The 17,155-nt window shown below is 51.3% G+C and overlaps 1 protein-coding gene across 2 annotated transcripts; it reads right to left on the reverse strand.

The window, feature by feature from the left end:
- Positions 1-9,042: 9,042 nt before the first annotated feature.
- Positions 9,043-16,230, reverse strand: COMMD9 (COMM domain containing 9). 2 transcript variants are annotated; one of them, XM_070427803.1, is made up of 6 exons: positions 16,141-16,230; positions 14,341-14,466; positions 13,412-13,551; positions 12,387-12,421; positions 11,429-11,532; positions 9,644-9,866 (listed from the first exon to the last, which is right to left on the reverse strand). In XM_070427803.1, exons 1-6 carry the CDS (start codon positions 16,189-16,191, stop codon positions 9,726-9,728), a joined length of 597 nt encoding a protein of 198 aa, XP_070283904.1. In that variant the 5' UTR covers positions 16,192-16,230; the 3' UTR covers positions 9,644-9,725. The 2 variants fall into 2 exon arrangements, with proteins under 2 accessions (XP_070283905.1, XP_070283904.1); XM_070427804.1 differs by lacking the exon at positions 12,387-12,421 and having other exon boundaries at positions 9,043-9,866; positions 16,141-16,208.
- Positions 16,231-17,155: the final 925 nt, after the last annotated feature.

The raw sequence follows: 17,155 nt of genomic DNA on the forward strand, positions 1-17,155 counted from the left end.
ACAGTCGTATGGGTGTTCCCTTGTAGGTAATTGAGTCTCTTTCTCTTGCTGCTTTTAAGATTCTCTCTTTGTCTTTTGCTCTTGGCATTTTAATTATGATGTGTCTTGGTGTGGTCCTCTTTGGATTCCTTTTGTTTGGGGTTCTCTGCGCTTCTTGGACCTGTAAGTCCATTTCTTTCACCAGGTGGGGGAAGTTTTCTGCCATTATTTCTTGAAATAGGTTTTCAATATCTTGCTGTCTCTCATCTTCTGGTACCCCTATGATTCTGATGTTGGTGCGTTTGAAGCTGTCCCAGAGGCTCCTTACACTATCTTCGTATTTTCGGATTCTTTTTTCATTTTGCTTTTCCGGTTGGGTGTTTTTTGCTTCTTCGCATTTCAAATCTTTGACTTGATTCTTGCGCTCCTCTGGTCTGCTGTTGGGTGTCTGTATAATATTCTTTATTTCAGTCCGTGTATGCTTAATTTCTAGTTGGTTCTTTATCACAACATCGAGGGTCACATTAGATTTCGTGAGGGTCTCATCAAGTTTATTGGCAGCTTGTAGCACATTATTGCAAGCCCTCAAAATTGCATTTTTTAGCTCTATATCCTCCATTTCTGTCATGTTTTTTTGTCTCTGCATTTTTTATGCTTTCTTGGTGCACCCCCTTGTGGTCTTTGTGTGCAGTCTTGTTCTAGTTAAGCCTTGATTGTTGTAGTTAATACTAGAGGGATTTGACCACCAGGCCGACTGGCTGTGAGAATCACCTGTATCTGCCACGGGAAAACTTCTGTCCTCTGGAGAGGTGCTAATCTAGCCTTTGCCTGAGGCGATCCGGCAAATGGCTCTGCGCAGGGCTTGGGCGGGTCGGGTCGCAGGGGATCAACAGGGCGGGCGGAGGGAGCAGTTATGGCTGCTCTCAGTCCCGTTCCCAGAGGCTCTGCTTCTCAGAACCCCAGCAACAGCTGCAAACCTCGGAGAGAAAGCTGCCCTCACGTTCCAACTGATGCCAGACAATCCCGCTTCTCCCGTTTGAGTCTGAGTCCCTAGAGACTCACCCGGATCTGGAGCTCAGAGTCTGAGACTCCCTCCTGATTGAAAATGACAACCGTGCCCTCAGCCACCAGCCCGCCTTGCGCGGGCACCTCGGTACCTTTGTATTTTCCACACTGCGCCTCCTCTGAGCCTCGGTATGCTGTTCTCTTTCCTTCTAGTTGAAGAGTCTCTCCTCAGCCAGCCTTCCTGTGGTTCTGGGTGATGTTCATTCCGTCTTTTAGTTATATTTTTGAAGTGGTTGTTTGCGGCAGCAATCTCCGGTGTTTACCTATGCCGCCATCTTGGTCTCCCTCTCCTGTAGGAAGCTCTTAATGGGCATTAGCGATGATGACCTGGAATGCTTAAACATTTTACAGTGAGAATGATTACATGCTGCTTTTAAAAATATATTTTTTCATTGATTTCAGAGAGGAAGGGAGAGAGAGAGAGAAACATCAATGATGAGAGAGAATCATTGATCGGCTGCCACCTGCAAGCCCCATACGGGATTGAGCCCACAACCTGGGCATATGCCCTGACTGGGAATCGAACCGTGACCTCCTGGTTCATAGGTCAATGCTCAACCACTGAGGCATGCTGGCCGGGCTGCTTTTATCTATAAACAAAAGATGAGTAAGAAAAGGCCCCTAAATGTTCATGCACATACACGATGTGCTCATAGGAATTCATGGGGTTTGCAGGCCCAGGACAGCGCCTCCATCCTATACCCCTGACTTAGGAGACCAAATCGCTACTGTTGGGGGCCCCACTCCATTGCATGAAGTGGCAGCTGATTTCTATCTAAATTACTTCCTTACGTCCCCACAACCACTGTATAAGGTGGTCATCAGCACTCTACGTTATGGACAAAGCCTTTCACTCAGAAACTTGCTAAGGGAGTCTTGGAGTCAGGATTTGCACACAGACCCATCCGACGCTCCATCACAAGGCCACTGTTTGCTTCCTTAGTGCTATTACATCACCCATTTATCTAGAACAGTGGTTCTCAACCTTCCTAATGCTGCGACCCTTTAATACAGTTTCTCATGTTGTGGTGACCCCCAACCATAAAATTATTTTTGTTGCTACTTCATAACTGTAATTTTGCTACTGTTATGAATCGTAATGTAAATATCTGATATGCAGGATGTATTTTCATTGTTACAAATTGAACATAATTAAAGCATAGTGATTAATCACAAAAACAATATGTAATTATATAGGTGTTTTCCAATGGTCTTCGGCGATCCCTGTGAAAGGGTCGTTCGACCGCCAAAGGGGTCGCAACCCACAGGTTGAGAACCGCTGATCTAGAAGAACGGAGTTAGCGATGTCAAAGTGTTCAGCCCTATGGGGAGAGATAAAAGAACTTAGATCTAACTGAGGAATCAAGAGGAACATATAAATTTGCAAAACAGTCCATAATTACAGGCCGTGCTCTCTTCTAGTTGGTGCCAGTGTCCGGTAGTAGCGCCCACTCCAGCCCAGGCAGCAGGGAGGGGGCTAGGCTGGCAGCGGTGGGGGAGAAAGAAGTGCCATTCATTCCCTCGTTCATTTATGCCTGCACGCCTTCAACCAATGCTGACGGAGCAGCTGCCCAAGGCAGACAGTGACCCAAGGGCTGGGGACAAAATGGTGAGCAAGACCCAGTCTGGTCTCGGGAAAAGGCGGAGCGACAGCTGGACACCCTCGCCCTCCCTTCCTCCCCGGCCTGTGCCCACAGCTGTCCAGAATCATCGCCCAGGGCCTCACACTGTTTATTCTGCTTTGAGCCCATTTCTTTCATCTTGTTTCATGAGATGAAAATGTGGGGAGAAGCCAGGCTGTGGAGAACACTGCGTGGCATGTTTCCGAGTTTGGGGCTTTATTCTGGGAGCATCAGAAGCCGTGTAAGTGTTTTAGGCAAGGGAAGGGCCTCCGATCTCCATTTAGAGAAGACCTGCAGCTCCGAGGAGCAAGGATAGAGGCGAGGAGAGCAGGGTGGCAGGACTGCAGGTGGGGGACCACTTAGGAGGCGTGGGAAGAATCCAGAGGAGATTCTTCCTCTCCCTCCTCTCCACCCCTCCCACCCCTTTCCTGCCACATCCCCCTACTCCCAGAAGAGAGCTGGCGGGCCTTCCACCCCGGGGAAGCGCTTGCCCCACAGAGGCATCTGTACGTGTTTGAAGTTTAACCAGCATTGATTGGGCAGCTTCCATGTCTCAGACACCTCCATGTATAATTAATTCCCTCTAAGCTGCACTGTCAGGAAAAATTAAACCCACTCTCTCTTCCTCAGCGGCCAAGAAACAGACTTGGCTCCAAGGCCCCCCTGCACTTGGGTCCTCGCCCCACCACCTGCCCCACGAATCGATAAAAAGAAGCAACAGCCCCAAATGGAGTCCCCTGGGCTAAGCCCCCAACACCAAACCCTGATCTAGTTACAGTTACAACTTCCCCCAGGAATGCAGTGGGAATTCTGTGCTCAGCACCAATGAGGTCATCTCACCACTTAGGGCTTCCCGCCCCTCGAAGGAAGGTGAGGTAATCCTGCCGATAGGCCCTTTGGTCCCCCAAAGGGAGGCGGCCGTGCCTGAAATCATCCTTTATTTATTTTCTTTTTTGTGTGTGATTTCCTTGTCCTGCCTTTTAAAACATTTCCCTTTCTGCAGCCCTTTGGGGTTCCCTTCTACTTGCTAGATGAGATGCTGCCCAATTCGTGAATCTCAATAAAGCCGATTAGATCTTGAAAATGTACTCTGTTGAGCATCCACCTAGGAACCAGGAGGACACGGTTGGATTCCCTGGCAGGGCACATGCCCGGGTTGTGGGCTCAATCCCCAGTGTGTGTGTGTGTGTGTGTGGCGGGGGGGGAGGGGGGGGGGGTGCGTGTAGGAGGCAGCCGATCAATGATTCTCTCTCACCATTGATATGTCTATCTCTCTCTCTCCCTCTTCCTTCCTCTCTGAAGTCAATAAGAAAAACAGTTTAAAAAATAAAATGAATCAGTGGAATCTTTATTTAAACAGTATAGCTAGAAAGTCACACAGTACAAGACCTTGTGAGCCGAGCCTTGGACTTGGGGGGTTGGTGCTAATAAAACCTCACCTAGAAGAGTCGTATCTAACGGGTCTCAGAGGTGGGACTCCCAGCACCCATTACCCAGCCATGGAAGCAATGAGGAGACAGTGGGTGCTTCCAGAGCTCAGCCTAGGAGCAAGCTTCATGGCTCCCTCAGTGGGCCTGCCCTGCCTCCAGTTCCCTCCTTCTCTCTCCTTTGGTTGCTCTGGGCCTGAGGGGGGGAGTACTGTAGGGGAGGGGCCTGGGCCTGGGGGCTTCCTCTTCTTGCCAGGGGTCCTAGGAGAGGCTCCAGGTCCCTAGCTCCTGGTCTTTGTTTGCCCTATTAGGCCAGGGTGGAGGATAAGGAGAGCAATGGCGCCACCTGCTGGGCATATTGGGCAAGCGCCAGCTGCGCCCAGGTGAGGAGTAGGCGGACATTTCCCTTCCTGTGTGGCTTTTGGGCATAAGAAGAACTCGAGTCACCAACGAGGATATGGCAAGTGACCTCTTCTCTAGGAGTCACCCTGGGAACAGAACCCATCTCAGCTGGTGGCAGGAAATGGTGCCCTCAGGGCTGCCTATTACCGGAGCACTCAGGTGAGCAGTGAGAAGGTAATACATAGCCAATTGCAACGCAGTGGTAAGAGGAGTGACGGGGACAACACAGGCTGAGAAGACAGGCGATCAAGTTGATGTTCTAGGTCCCTGGTAGGGGCCGCTCCTGAATCCAGAGGTGTGATCAGCAGTTCAGCCAGGATTAAGGGAACACACTCCAGAGAGAGGGCCCCCGGAAGTGTGTGCTGCCTCCCTTCCCTGGCCCAGCCTACCTTCTCCTTGCCTGCCTCTTGGGGAGTTGGGGAGAACTCGGCACCTTCACGCCTCTGGCCCCTTGGAAATGCTGGTCTCTGTAATAGGGACAGGAGCTCGGCATGCTGATGTTTACTTCTCGCCATCAGCCTCCTACCCTCCCCCAGAGCTCCCATCCCTGCCTCCTCCTGCCCAGGTGACACTCCTGTGGTTGGGAGACTGCTGTGAGCCGCCATGCCCACTCCGCACACCTGGAGTCAGTGAAGGCTGGGAAGCATGGTGGCGAGACGGGAGCATGGTCCTCCGTTGGTGAATTCGGGCCCAGCCCCCAGGTCCCTCTGCAGGCGTTTTGTTGTTTGTTTCGTTTGTTTGTTTTAATCCTCACCCAAGGATATGTTTACTGATTTTAGAGTGAGGAAGGGAGAGAGAGACATCTATGTGAGAAGCATCGATTGGTTACCGCCCATATGCACCCTATCAGGGATCAAACCCACAACCCTTTCGGTGTACAGGATGATGCTCTAACCAATGGAGTCACCTGGCCGGTGCCCTCTGCACGTGTTGAATGAAATTTTTTAGGGTAAAAGGCACTGCTGAGGTAGATTTACAACAAGCCAGTCAAGTCAATGTTAATTCCATTGATCTGCCATTCTGATCAATTCGATATCATTCAACCATCACTTACTAATACAGGTCAAATCCTGTGTGGGTCTGTGGAAGGTAGGACACCAGTGAACCTTTATTGGGAAGTCTACTGTGTGCTAGGCACCGTTCTAACTCCTGTGGGTACCAAGTTAGGGAGACCTGGTCTTCAGCCTCAAGAAACATCCACCACCACTGCACCCACACCCACAGCCACACCCAGGCAGCCTTTCTCTTCTCTTTTTCCATGAAACCTGGTATCAGGAAAGCGACTGATCCATGAAGCTATGTCAGTTTTTCTCACTATCCATTCTCTTCTTTATTTTAGTAATGAGTCTCACTTACTTCCCTGCCTTGTGTGTTGTGGCTAGACAGACAGGTGACTGACTGCCCAGCCAGAGAATGTATTTCCCAACCTACCTTGCAGCTAAATATTGGCCATGTGATTGCGACCAATGGGACGTTTCAGGGAGTAATGAGCAGAATTTACTCACAGGAATGAGGGCGGCACCTGGTGGTTGGTGAGGCAACACCATGGAGAGAACGTGGGTCCATGGACCATCCCCCGGAGCAGAACCATCCGACCTCCTCAAACCTTCCACCAGCCCAGACTTCTATGTGAGAGAGAAACTAAATTCTCCAGACCATGGAAATTGGGTTTTTGTTGAAGCAGTGAAATCAGTGGCCCCGTGACGCTCACTCCCAGAAGCTGAAAGCCTGGAGGCGTAGGAGCTTTCTCAGGGGCTTTCCAGAGTAGCTCTCAAGTCGTTTGCTGTTCAACTTGCTGGGATGTACTTTACTTCACCGTGTGGTACGTGTCCACGGCCGTATGGCTAGTGCAACGCTGATGCCAGCGGCCAAGAACATCCCATTCTTCAGTGGAGGAGTCTACTTCCTACTTGTCTGTAAATCTATGGCAGGCATTACCTAAGTAGATATCTTATCTCCACTCACAGACAAGGCATTAAAAACCCATCAGAGTCTTTCCCAAGAGCCCACGGCTAATAGAAGCTCAAGACTTCCCTCTATGAGCTCTTAACATTTCCTCGAAGGAAGAATGGTCCGCTCTCCTGGGGGATTCTGGTCCTCTGGCACCAACCAGGGAATACTACTAGGAAATCGTGGTGTGTTTTTTTCTGGCTTGAAGCAGTTGTAAAAAGGACAATTAAAGCACAGACATGTGAGCACTAAAGAAGGAAGTTGCACAAAAGTCAACCCCATGCAGGTAAGAGAATGTTTAGGAATTATCAGTATTTGGAAGTCAGCAGTTACAGGTTCAAATAGTTCTTGTAAATGATCAACCACTGGAAAACTTTCAAATGGCCAGGTAGCCAATGGTTTCTAGAGTAAAAAGACATACATTATAAAAGTAACAAAAACCCTCTCTCATTTCTGATACCATCTCAGCTTAGGAACAAAGTTAGGGAGGGCCCGTTACACCACACTGGACGAGCTTCCTGGAAATTTGCAAATACCAGACCACAGAGCTTGACTAATGCCTTTTGGACGTGGTGCCCACTGTGTGTGTTTAGAGAACTGGTGTGGGAAAGACCCGCATGTCTGGTCCTGACGTCAATGCCTTTGGCCTTGAAAATCACCAGAAAGGGGAGGCGGAAGTACTGGACCACTCCAGGAACACCCCTGTAGCCCAGAGCCCGCCCACATTATTCAAACCAGCCAATCCTAAGCTTACCCATTCCTTCCTGAGAAGACCCCAATAAAGGCCTGCTGTCCCCTTGCCCCCTCTGCCTCCTAACCTGGGATTCTCCCCCCCCCGCCCCCCCCCCCCCCCCGGCCTCCCCGCCCCCGTGTGGCCCTCTGTGACGGAAATGAACATCCCGTCAGGAGGCTGGGTAGAAGCTAGGTTTTTATGAGGGTCAGGCCAACCAGGAATATGGTGTCTACTATCCATCTTCCCCAAAGGTGGAAAACAAACCTTTTAAATGAGCGTGTGAGGTGAAGGGTAGCGAACATTTACTGACTGGCCCAGTGACTGATGCCCGCTGTCTCCCAGGCACCCAGATGGCTCTGCTCAGCAGGACCCGGCTAACAGAATGCCCAGCTCTCCTGACACGATGCTAGGCTCCTGCTTCCGGTTAGTCTTTTATTGAGGCCCACAGGACAGGATTTGAAGGTTTTTGTGGGTCAGAGGGAGTGGGAGAAAAACAGGGGAATGAATTCACAGGGCTCTCAACCTGGAATAGTGGGCCACCTTCCCGGTCCATGAACTCGTCCCTGATGTAAAAAACGTGTTCATTTCCCGCAGGAAGGACCCCCAGCTCGCATCGGACTGTCAGTGGTTCGGCCCCACGGGGTGCGGAACTGCCATTTGAACAGAAGGGAGCTCAGCTCCCAGGAGCCAGCAGACAGAGGCGCCTGGGATCCTTCCTCGCCTTCTCACCTGGTGTCTCCCCAGGTGGGAGGACTGCTCACCTCCACTTCAGCTCCCGTTTTCCCAATGGAGCCAAAGCCACCGAGCTCTGTGGCCCGTACAGAGTGCTGTGCGGCCGAGGAAGCTGGAGAAAGCTGGGCCCAAGTCCTAACGAGGCCACTTACCAGCAGGTGACTTAACCTTGATGAGCGGGTTTCTGCACCGACAAAGGGAGGATGAGAACATTGTCACACATGCTGTGATAGCAGCTGAAACAGTGAATGTGGAGGGCTTTCTCCTTTCCTGCCATTAACAACCAGAGCTGGCACGGTGCAGCCTTCCTATTTGCCCCAACAGTGCTAGGTGCTTTTAGGCGCCTTGTCATTTAATCTTCACAAAAGCCCTGCAGGTAGGTAACATAATTATCTCCATTTAATTTTAAATACTGGGAACTAGGAGGATTGAGGCTTACAGGTCAAGCCCTTACCACCGAGAAGTGGAGCTGGTTCCCACCCCTGCTACCTCTCGGTCTCTTAACCCGGCTTCTCCTCCACCTGCCCTCCCCCACCCACACCACCAAGAAGCCACCACAGCAAGCATGTGGCCCTCCAGCTGTGAGTTTGACTTGCTTGCGCCACAGCGAAGCACTGGGATAGCAGGCTGCTGCTGGGGGAGTGATCCAGAAGGGGGGCGGGTCACGCATTGACTCCTATGACGTGTCAGATGAGTCTAAGGCAGCGGTTCTCAACCTGTGGGTCGCGACCCCTTTGGTGGTTGAACGACCCTTTCACAGGGGTCGCCTAAGACCATCTTGCATATCAGATATTTACATGACGATTCATAACAGTAGCAACATTACGGTTATGAAGTAGCAACGAAAATAACTTTATGGTTGGGTCACAATATGAGGAACTGTATTTAAAGGGCCAGAAGGTTGAGAACCACTGCCTAAGGGGTGCTTTCATCACAGCTATGACAAGCACACTGCCAACCTTGCTTTGGCTCTACAGGACACACAGGCACATGGAAGGTAGGGAGGGTCCGTGTGGTTTCAGGTCACATGTGGTCATGGGCTTGGCTGGGAATTAGGAAGCTGGGGTCACCCTCACAGAGGAGGCAGCCCCAGCCCAAGGCAATGAACTCAGGCTCAGCACAGAATCAGAGGTTTGTTTTCAGAACTGTTGTTTATTCCCATCACTCCCACTTCACCACCCTGGAGGGGCTGCATGATCCAAGGATGGGGCCCAGCTTCGAGAAGAGAATCAGCCCCCATTTCAGACCTCCTGCGCCGACAGGAGGCTCTGGCCTCGGGGCAGGCGGCCACACTGGCGGGACCCTGCTCTGTGGGGTCTGCCTGGCCTCTCGGACAGAGAAGCAGGAGCCGTTGGCACCCGCCACCGATCCCTTCCATGTGTCCCAGGGCTGGGAATGCGCTCATCAGAGCTGGTGCTGGAGAGGAACTTACGAGAGAGCTCCCCAACGGGGCCCGAAGGTTCAAGCGGCCACAGGGCCGCTGACAGGCTCATGCGCCCCCACACGGCCACGGCGGTTGTTACTCAGGTGCACGCAGGAGCCTTAAGGTGGCGGCTTCTGCCCACCAGCCTGGGAAGAGGAAGATGAGTGAGGAGAACTGCGTGGGGGCGTGGCTGCGTCCTCCAGTCCAGATGTGCTTTCGGATGGCAGCTCTCTCTGTCCCCAGGCCCGCCTGGCCCGCCTGCTTTTGGCTGCAGCTGCTGCCACCAGGGCAGCCCGCTGGTGTCAGTTGAGTCGCTGGTGTCAGTCGAGTCGGGAGATGCTCCATCGCTGGCAGCAGCCGGGGCGAGGCAGTGGGGCCGGCGGCTGGCGGCGTCATTTGTTGGCCACGGCAGAAAGCTGGTCCCGGATGCGGCCCAGCCCGTCTAACATAGTGTCCAGCGTTTCCTTGCTCAGCTCCATGGTGACGGCTGAGACAGAGGGGCTGTCCTTGCACAGACTGGGATCTTCCTTGATCTGGAAAGAGAACACAGCCCCGAGGTCATCGCCGTCTCACCTCCTACTGCCCAGCAGGTGAGCCCTGGACCCGGGAGCCCACCCCCATCAAGTGAACCTCTGAGAGGCTCTTTGCTCAGAGCGACTGTCCTGTGGGGCACGGCTACAGTGTTTGGACAGGTTCAAGCCTTGGACTGAGGAGAGGGCACAGTCCTCTCATTGCCACGTGCAAGTCCCAGCTTGAAAGGCAGAGCCCCCCCAGCACAATTATAGCCAACAGCTATAGTTGTAAGTTTGAACCTATGGTCTGAACACGTGGCCCCACGCGCCTGAGTAATATGGGCTTGATAGAGTTCAGGTGCATGTAGTTGAGTAGGATTGAAACCCACAAGAATGTTGTAAACATCTTGAGCACGCCCTTACTTTGCCTCGTGGCATCTGTTATAAAGACACGGCTGGTGGGCGCTGGCGCTGTCCCTCCATCCGGGAGCAGCAGCCCACCGAGACCCAGCTTTCATTCTCTTGTCTGTCTTTTCTCCATCCTTCACCGCCCCCACTCAGGGTCACTGAACCAGGCCGAGCTGGCATGGCACATGAGGCGCCCTGGGGCTGAGTATGCCATGGCCGTGCCAGCTCGCCACACTGTCCTAGCCCTGGAGTCAGTCAGCAACTGGGGAGGAGAAAGGCGACGGCTCCGAGGCTGGGGGTCAGTTTCCATTCGCCACCAGTGCTCAGGGCAGGAATCGGGGAAGCCGAGGCTCACTTGTCTCTCACTCAGCCTTCAAGTGAGAAAACGTCACGTGTTCACACTGACAATTCACGCAACGGGCTCTAGGGGTCCGTGAGAATCCAGTGGGATGCAGGGAACATCCGGGGTGGGCAGGAGTAGGTTCATAAGGAGCTCTGTGCCACTGTGTGCTTGCGCATAGCAAGTCGACTACGAGGACGTGTAAATAAAGGCAGGCAATCGGAGCACTCACGCACCTAAGTGCACTGTGCCACTTGCCATTCCCTGAGTTAATGAAGCGACTGCAATAATCAGAACCTGCATGTTTCGTTCCATACGAACGAACAACCGCCAGCTACCTTTGCCCACCACTGTATTATGACCTGTACTTATGTTGATAGCTTTCTTAAACAGTAAGCTTTACTAATATTTAAAAACGTCATTGTTGAGGCACCCTTACGTTCTCATTTTCTTCAGGTGTTGAGTTTCTGGGTGTCTGGTTAAGTAAATACAGTATTCCATTATCTAATTTACCCAAACAAACCCTTAAAGTGGGTCCGTGGCTTTAAAAGATTCCTGGAAAGAATTGTGAAGATAACACCAGTGAGGCAAGAGCGTGAAAACAAGAAAATGAACGGACCCGTCTCCAACTGCCGGCAGGAGCCCCTGCCCAGCGCATCACGAGACATATTCTGTCTATGTCACTACACATATACTTCGTAAATCTATGCCGTGTTTGGGGCAGCTTTTTACTTATGGAGCTAGAGAGCCCTGAACCCTGGCATTTCCCATGGCCCCCGGGGGTGCAGTCGCTGCCGCCCTCCTGTCCTTCTAGTGAGGATGACGATGGCCGTACCTTCATCTGGAGCAGGCAGGTGGGGACCACCATGCGGCTGATGCTGTCGGAGGCGGTTTTGATGTCCACTCTCCAGTCCAGGTCCACCAGGCGTGGCAGAGAGACTGTGGGGGAGGAGGAGGAGGACAGCCCCGCTCAGAGCTCGCGTCCCCGCGTTTACCGAGCCTTTACTCTGTGACAGGCACTGAATGCTGTCACAGCCTTCAAGTGAGAAAAGGTCAAGCGTGTTCACAATGGCAATTCACGCAATGGGCTGTCCACGTGTAATGCAGGTGATCCATGGAGGGAGACAGGCAGACGGGCCCACTGCTCCATGCCACCTGCGCTTAGGGCTGAGCATCCCCAGGCTTCTGCCTGAACCCAGGCCCTCCAGAAGGCAGGACAGGGTGAGAAGTGGCACTGGTAGAAAAGATGGGTGGAGGCCTGAGGCTTGGGGAATGTGTAGCTTCAACAACAGTGGAAAGAGCCTTTGTTTGAGAGACAGAGACTTGGCTGGGAGATGGGTTCCACCACTTGCCTAACCTCTGAGCCTCTGCTTCATCTATAAAACAGGGATAATCTGAGCCTCGCTCCCAGTGAGCAACGCAGGCAGAGTTCTTCAGTGGAGTGACTGGATCAGAGTGAGTTTCGTGATCCTTTATTAAATATCCACTTTCACTCAACCTTTCAAACTAATTTCAATCACATTTTTCTTTCCTAATGGAAATATCATTATTTTAAGTATTTCACTTACTACTTGGAAATTTCAGTGTTTTTTTTTAATAACATGTCTGTATTAGGTTAAGTTTATAATCAGAAAAAAATTAAAAAGTGGAATTTAAAAAAAAACCACATACATGTTGAGCTTGGGATCAGGTTAATTCCCTTTGATTTTCGGTCAAAAACTCGCCACCTGGCAGATTCGGAGCTGGGCTGGGAAGGAGGGTGAGGAGGAAAAGGCACAGTTCTTGGTACTCACTCAGATCAGCTTGGGCTTCCGCTCTCCACGTAGATCTGCGTAAGAGGGAAAGATGAAGAGAAAATGATGGCACAGGATGAAAACAGAGTCTCCTGATAACGAGAGGCCCATGGACCTGAGCCTCTGCCCCCCTCCGTGCCCCCCAAACCTGTGATCACCTCCTGACAGGAAAGGACCACAGAAACACCTCATTCCAGTGAGCAGTCGTTTGTGTGTTTGTTTGTAAAGCTCAGTGACTTTAAGGACAAAGTGCTGTTCGTTTTCACAACTTAAAAAAAGGAAAAGGCTCAATGTATTGCAATCTTCTTGGCCATCGTTCCCAAACAAGCAGAGAAAAGGTTAGCCTAGTCTTTTTTTTAATATTGATTTGAGAGAGAGAGAAATATTGATGCAAGAGAGAAACATCTATCGGTTGCCTCCTGCATGCCTGCTACCAGAGGTGGAGCCCAGGACCAGCATGTGCCGACTGGGAATGGGACCAGCAACCTTTTGGTGCACAGGACGACGCCCAACCGAGCCACACTGACCAGGGCCGCCCATTGCCTTTAGCCCAGTAAGAAAGTAAATGAAGCAAGTTTCTATGATAAATTGTTCACTGAAGTGAAAATGGCCAACAGCATAAATGTCTAACCCTTGGGAATCTCTTAACTGAATTACACAGAATTTCTTTATATGTTTATATGTTTCTTTATATGGAGTATGTTTAGCCACTAAAAATGTTACTGAAGGTAAATATGTACGGACCTGAAATATCGTTAACGTTAATACTGTTCATTGCAAACCAGCTAGTTATAAAGGGGCATCATCCCACTGGGTTAAAAACAGACACGCCCACCTCTCTGCAAAACATAAACACGCCCGAGAGGCTCCCGCTAAGGAATGCACACTGCCAACCCTCCGGGGGGCGGGATTAGGGGGTTTTTTTTTGCTCACTGTGTGTGCTTTTCAAGAATTTACGTATTATTTCTAGAACAGGAAGAACAAATATAAACCTTACAAGGAACTCTCGAGAAACGGGCACTCACATGTTTTCTAGGATGATTTTGGTCAGCAGGTTTTTGAGGTTCTGGTGGAAATTGGCAGGAAAGAGAGCCAGCACGGCCTCGGCGGAGGACAGGTCCCGGAACGCCGCCAGCCTGGTGAGGCGGTGCAGGGCCTGGAGCAGCTGCAGGAGAGACGGGGAGCCCCGGGCAGGCGGTGAGAAGAAGTGGGCCAGGAGATGGGGGTGGGGACGGGGGACAGGGGGCAGGGGGCAGGGCTCTACCCCCCGCCTGCCACACATTGCTGGTCATTCAACAGAGTCCTACCGACCCCGAGGCCTCTGCTGCAAGTGCCAATGTCCATGTGCCAACTTCAGTGAACAAAGCTCCAGATTGAAATAATAACAACACCACCAACAACATGGGCCAGTGTGGGTGACCTCCTGTGTCAGAAAACTGTTTCCCTGGAAAAATAAGGCTGTGAGCGCTCCATACCAGGAGTCCCTTTCCCCTTCCTCTTGGCCATCAGCTGAGCTGAGGCGAGGTCTGGCCAGCGCACATCCTCCCTAACAGTGCTTGGGCCTTGCGGTTTCTGCCCAGAGATCCCTGAAAAGTCTGCCTAAGTATCCAACAATTAATGAACGTCAGCAAGTTACAGGTCGGGAAAGAAAAGTCTTCAAAACATTGTCTTTTGGCCACACTGTTTAGGCAACAAGTCAGAAAAAGAAACGGTCAGGAGCTCTGATTCTGGTAAGTTCTCCCAGCCATGCTCATTTACAACAAGGAAATAAAGGTTCAAAACAAAGGTGTTTAGTTCACTGACACTAAAAAAAAATCTATTTTAAGTTTGCTTTAACGTCAACAGACATTTAAGGGGAACATTTCCTGGAACGCAGCAATGACTGCAGGGGGTCAAGAAAGAGACTGATGAGTTGAGAGTCTGATGGTCAAAGGTCATTTCTGGTCACACTTACTTGCTCTGCCTCCTCCTGGGTCACAGACAAGCTGGAACATGTGATATCCAAGAGTTCTTTCGAGCCGAGGGCTGAACTGGAGAAGCTCTCTTGGCACAGCTGTCTGACAACATCTTTTGAGGAAGCCTATGAATTAATCCACAGATGGAAAACAAATTAAGTCACCGAAAATACATGTTTTAGAACAGAATGTACATAGGGAAGATAGATTAGAAGTACTTTTCCTTCTTCTCCCGATTAGGTACAACCAGCAATCCTGGGCACTATATAGAAAACAAACCTAAGACGACTCTGAAAGAGGGAGAGGAGAAGACAGACCTGCTGTGGACCTCATGACCAAGGAATGACAGGGTGGTGAGTTCCTGGGTCTTCTTTTTGTTCATACATCCCAGACTTTGAGCTGAAGAAGAGGGCAATGGAGGATGCCAGTGGGTGCAAGAAGCAAAAAGCTTCAACAAATTCCTGCTCTCTCTAGCCAACAGACCAAGAAGGGGCAGCCTAGCAAAACAGAAAACCTTAGACAATAACTGCTCTAGTCCAGCCAAACACCACGGAAAGCACTGTGGCCCCACCCTTACCCAGGTCAGCAAAGGCCGAGTGGGAAGCCTAGACTTCCACCTTGGGAAGCTATAACGAGGTGTCCCAACATCCCTGCTGCTGTGGTGTCAGGCAAGGCCAAGCAGGAGGCTGGGGCTGAGTGGGGAGCTCCCTGCCAGGCAGTCACAAGTCCCATCACCCACAGGTATCAGTAGAGGCTGACCTTGAAAGTCCATACCTCCAATAGGAACTCGGGGAGGGGGTGGGATGGGGTGGGCAGCCACAATGAGGGTGAGCAGAGAGCTTTAGGTTTCCAGTCCCAGCTTTATTGCGTCCTTCATGAATGCATCCAACAGCTATTTATTAATGCTGTGTGCCAGGTGTTGGGGGGTACACTTGCTGGCGACACATTTGTGAATAAAATAGATGCCTTTAGGGACGGAGAATAGGACAGAACACTGGGGAGGTGGTTAAAACAACAGAGGGACCGTTGTATGAATCAATGATGTTGTGCCATGAATGATGAACGTGTGCTGCACACAAATGCTGAGTATTGCTAACTCAATCCTCTTCGTCTGGTGGGTTGTTGTTTTTTAAAAAGTCCCTCATGGATCTTACATTCTTGTGAGGAAGAAAGATGACAAACAGACGCATGAGGTCCGCTAGTGACAAGAACTGCGAAGGAAGATAAAGCCGCCCCTTCCTATAGAGGAAGTCAGAAGTTAGGCAAATAACTCCATCATCTCATTAGATCCTTCCAAACTCTATGAAGTACGACCCTTTCAATCCCACAATCCTTCAAACGATTATCAATTTTTTTTGGCCCTTACATGGGTTCGAGGAAGTACAGACAACCCTGGACTCGGAGCACGAAGAACGCACTTGACTGAGGGGCTGGCGCGCAGAGACCATTTCTCCACCACCCTGCCCGACGGGCTGCTGGGTGCGGCCTCAACTGGCCACGCGGCCTGGCAATTACCCCTAATGCACCATCGCCAAAGCCAGCCCCAGAGGCTGCAGCGGGAGGCATCTGTACGGCGCCTTCACAACCGTTATCTTAGGTGTTCCCCACCATGGTTAGGACGGTATACATTTTATTCCTTCTTTTAAACGGCTCGGAAGCGCGCAACGACCTCCCCGGGCCACAGAGAGGTAGTACCAGAGTTCTGACTCCAAATCAAGGGCCCTTTATTCCCAATTCCTACTCCGGCTAAAATCCCGGGGACAAACGGCGCCTCGGGCTGTCCCCACCCCTCCATTTACCTTCAGCAGGCTCTGGAGCGCCCCAAAGTTGTCCGCCGTCAACGCAGCCATTTCCCCCTAGTCATGTGACCGCCTCACGGGGAGAGGCGCGGTCACGTGGGCCCCTCGGCCGCCGCGGGGCATGCCGGGGCCTGTAGTCCTTCGGGGTGGCGGAAACTGCCCGGCGGGGGCATTGCGAGATGGGGAGGAGCCCAGAAGGGCACGGTGACTGGCTAGGTCCGCCAGGCGACGGGAGGGCGATGGGGTTGGGAGGACGCGGGCGGGGGTTTTCAGAGGAGGAAATGACTGGGCTCGTTTACTTACGAGATCAAGGGAAACTCTGATTTTCCTTGACCCAAGTGGGTAGGCTGGCTGCTTTGAGGAATGCGCCTGCATGGCACACGCAGAGGAAAGCAGTGACCAGCTACCTGGCTGGGTGGAAATACAGTGTGGTTGTGCATTATCGGAATTCTTGGAACTCCCCCCTCTCCCCTAGCTCCAAGAATGCATAATTGCTTTCACGTGTTTAGCTTCCTTCTGTGGGAGATGATAGGAGCTGGTATGATTTGCGTTATCCAGATGGGGAACCTGATTCACTTAGGGTTTTAGTGACTTTCCTGTAGACCTAGTGCTGAAGAGCTGGTGAAGAAGCCTTAGGAAGAGGGGAGTAAGAAGGAAATCGAATAAATGGAATGTTTGTTAAATAAATGATATCAAGATGAATTTTGTGACTTTTTAGATTAATTTCTGTGATTTTTTTTTTGGTGGGGACATTGCCTTATTATTTGCAGCACTGTGCCTTCTTGTCTGGCTCTAGAAAGGTGAGCAGTGTGGTCACCAGCCTTCAAAGTGGCCCCCAATGACCCTTGCCTCCCTGTGTTCACACCCTTGTGTAGTCCTCTCCACGTTGCACCAGGATTGGTCTGTGTGACTCACAGCAGATGGCAGAGGTGATGGCATGTCACTGCTGAGATTAGTTATTAAAGACCGCAGCTCCTTGATGCTCTCTCGGTTGCCTCCTCTCTTGTTCTTGAAT

Source organism: Myotis yumanensis, unplaced genomic scaffold (assembly GCF_028538775.1).
Source record: "Myotis yumanensis isolate MYYU_CA2020_CCGP unplaced genomic scaffold, mMyoYum1.0.hap1 SCAF_10, whole genome shotgun sequence".
Taxonomy (NCBI): domain Eukaryota; kingdom Metazoa; phylum Chordata; class Mammalia; order Chiroptera; family Vespertilionidae; genus Myotis; species Myotis yumanensis.

Excerpts from the sequence above, each read along its gene's own strand:
- COMMD9 (XM_070427804.1), bottom strand. The coding sequence starts at position 16,191 with ATGGCTGCGTTGACGGCGGACAACTTTGGGGCGCTCCAGAGCCTGCTG. Across the intron at positions 14,467-16,140 it reads CGCTCCAGAGCCTGCTGAAG|GCTTCCTCAAAAGATGTTGT; the intron begins GTAAATGGAGGG and ends ATTAATTCATAG. Across the intron at positions 9,867-11,428 it reads CCTGCCTGCTCCAGATGAAG|ATCAAGGAAGATCCCAGTCT; the intron begins GTACGGCCATCG and ends TTCTCTTTCCAG.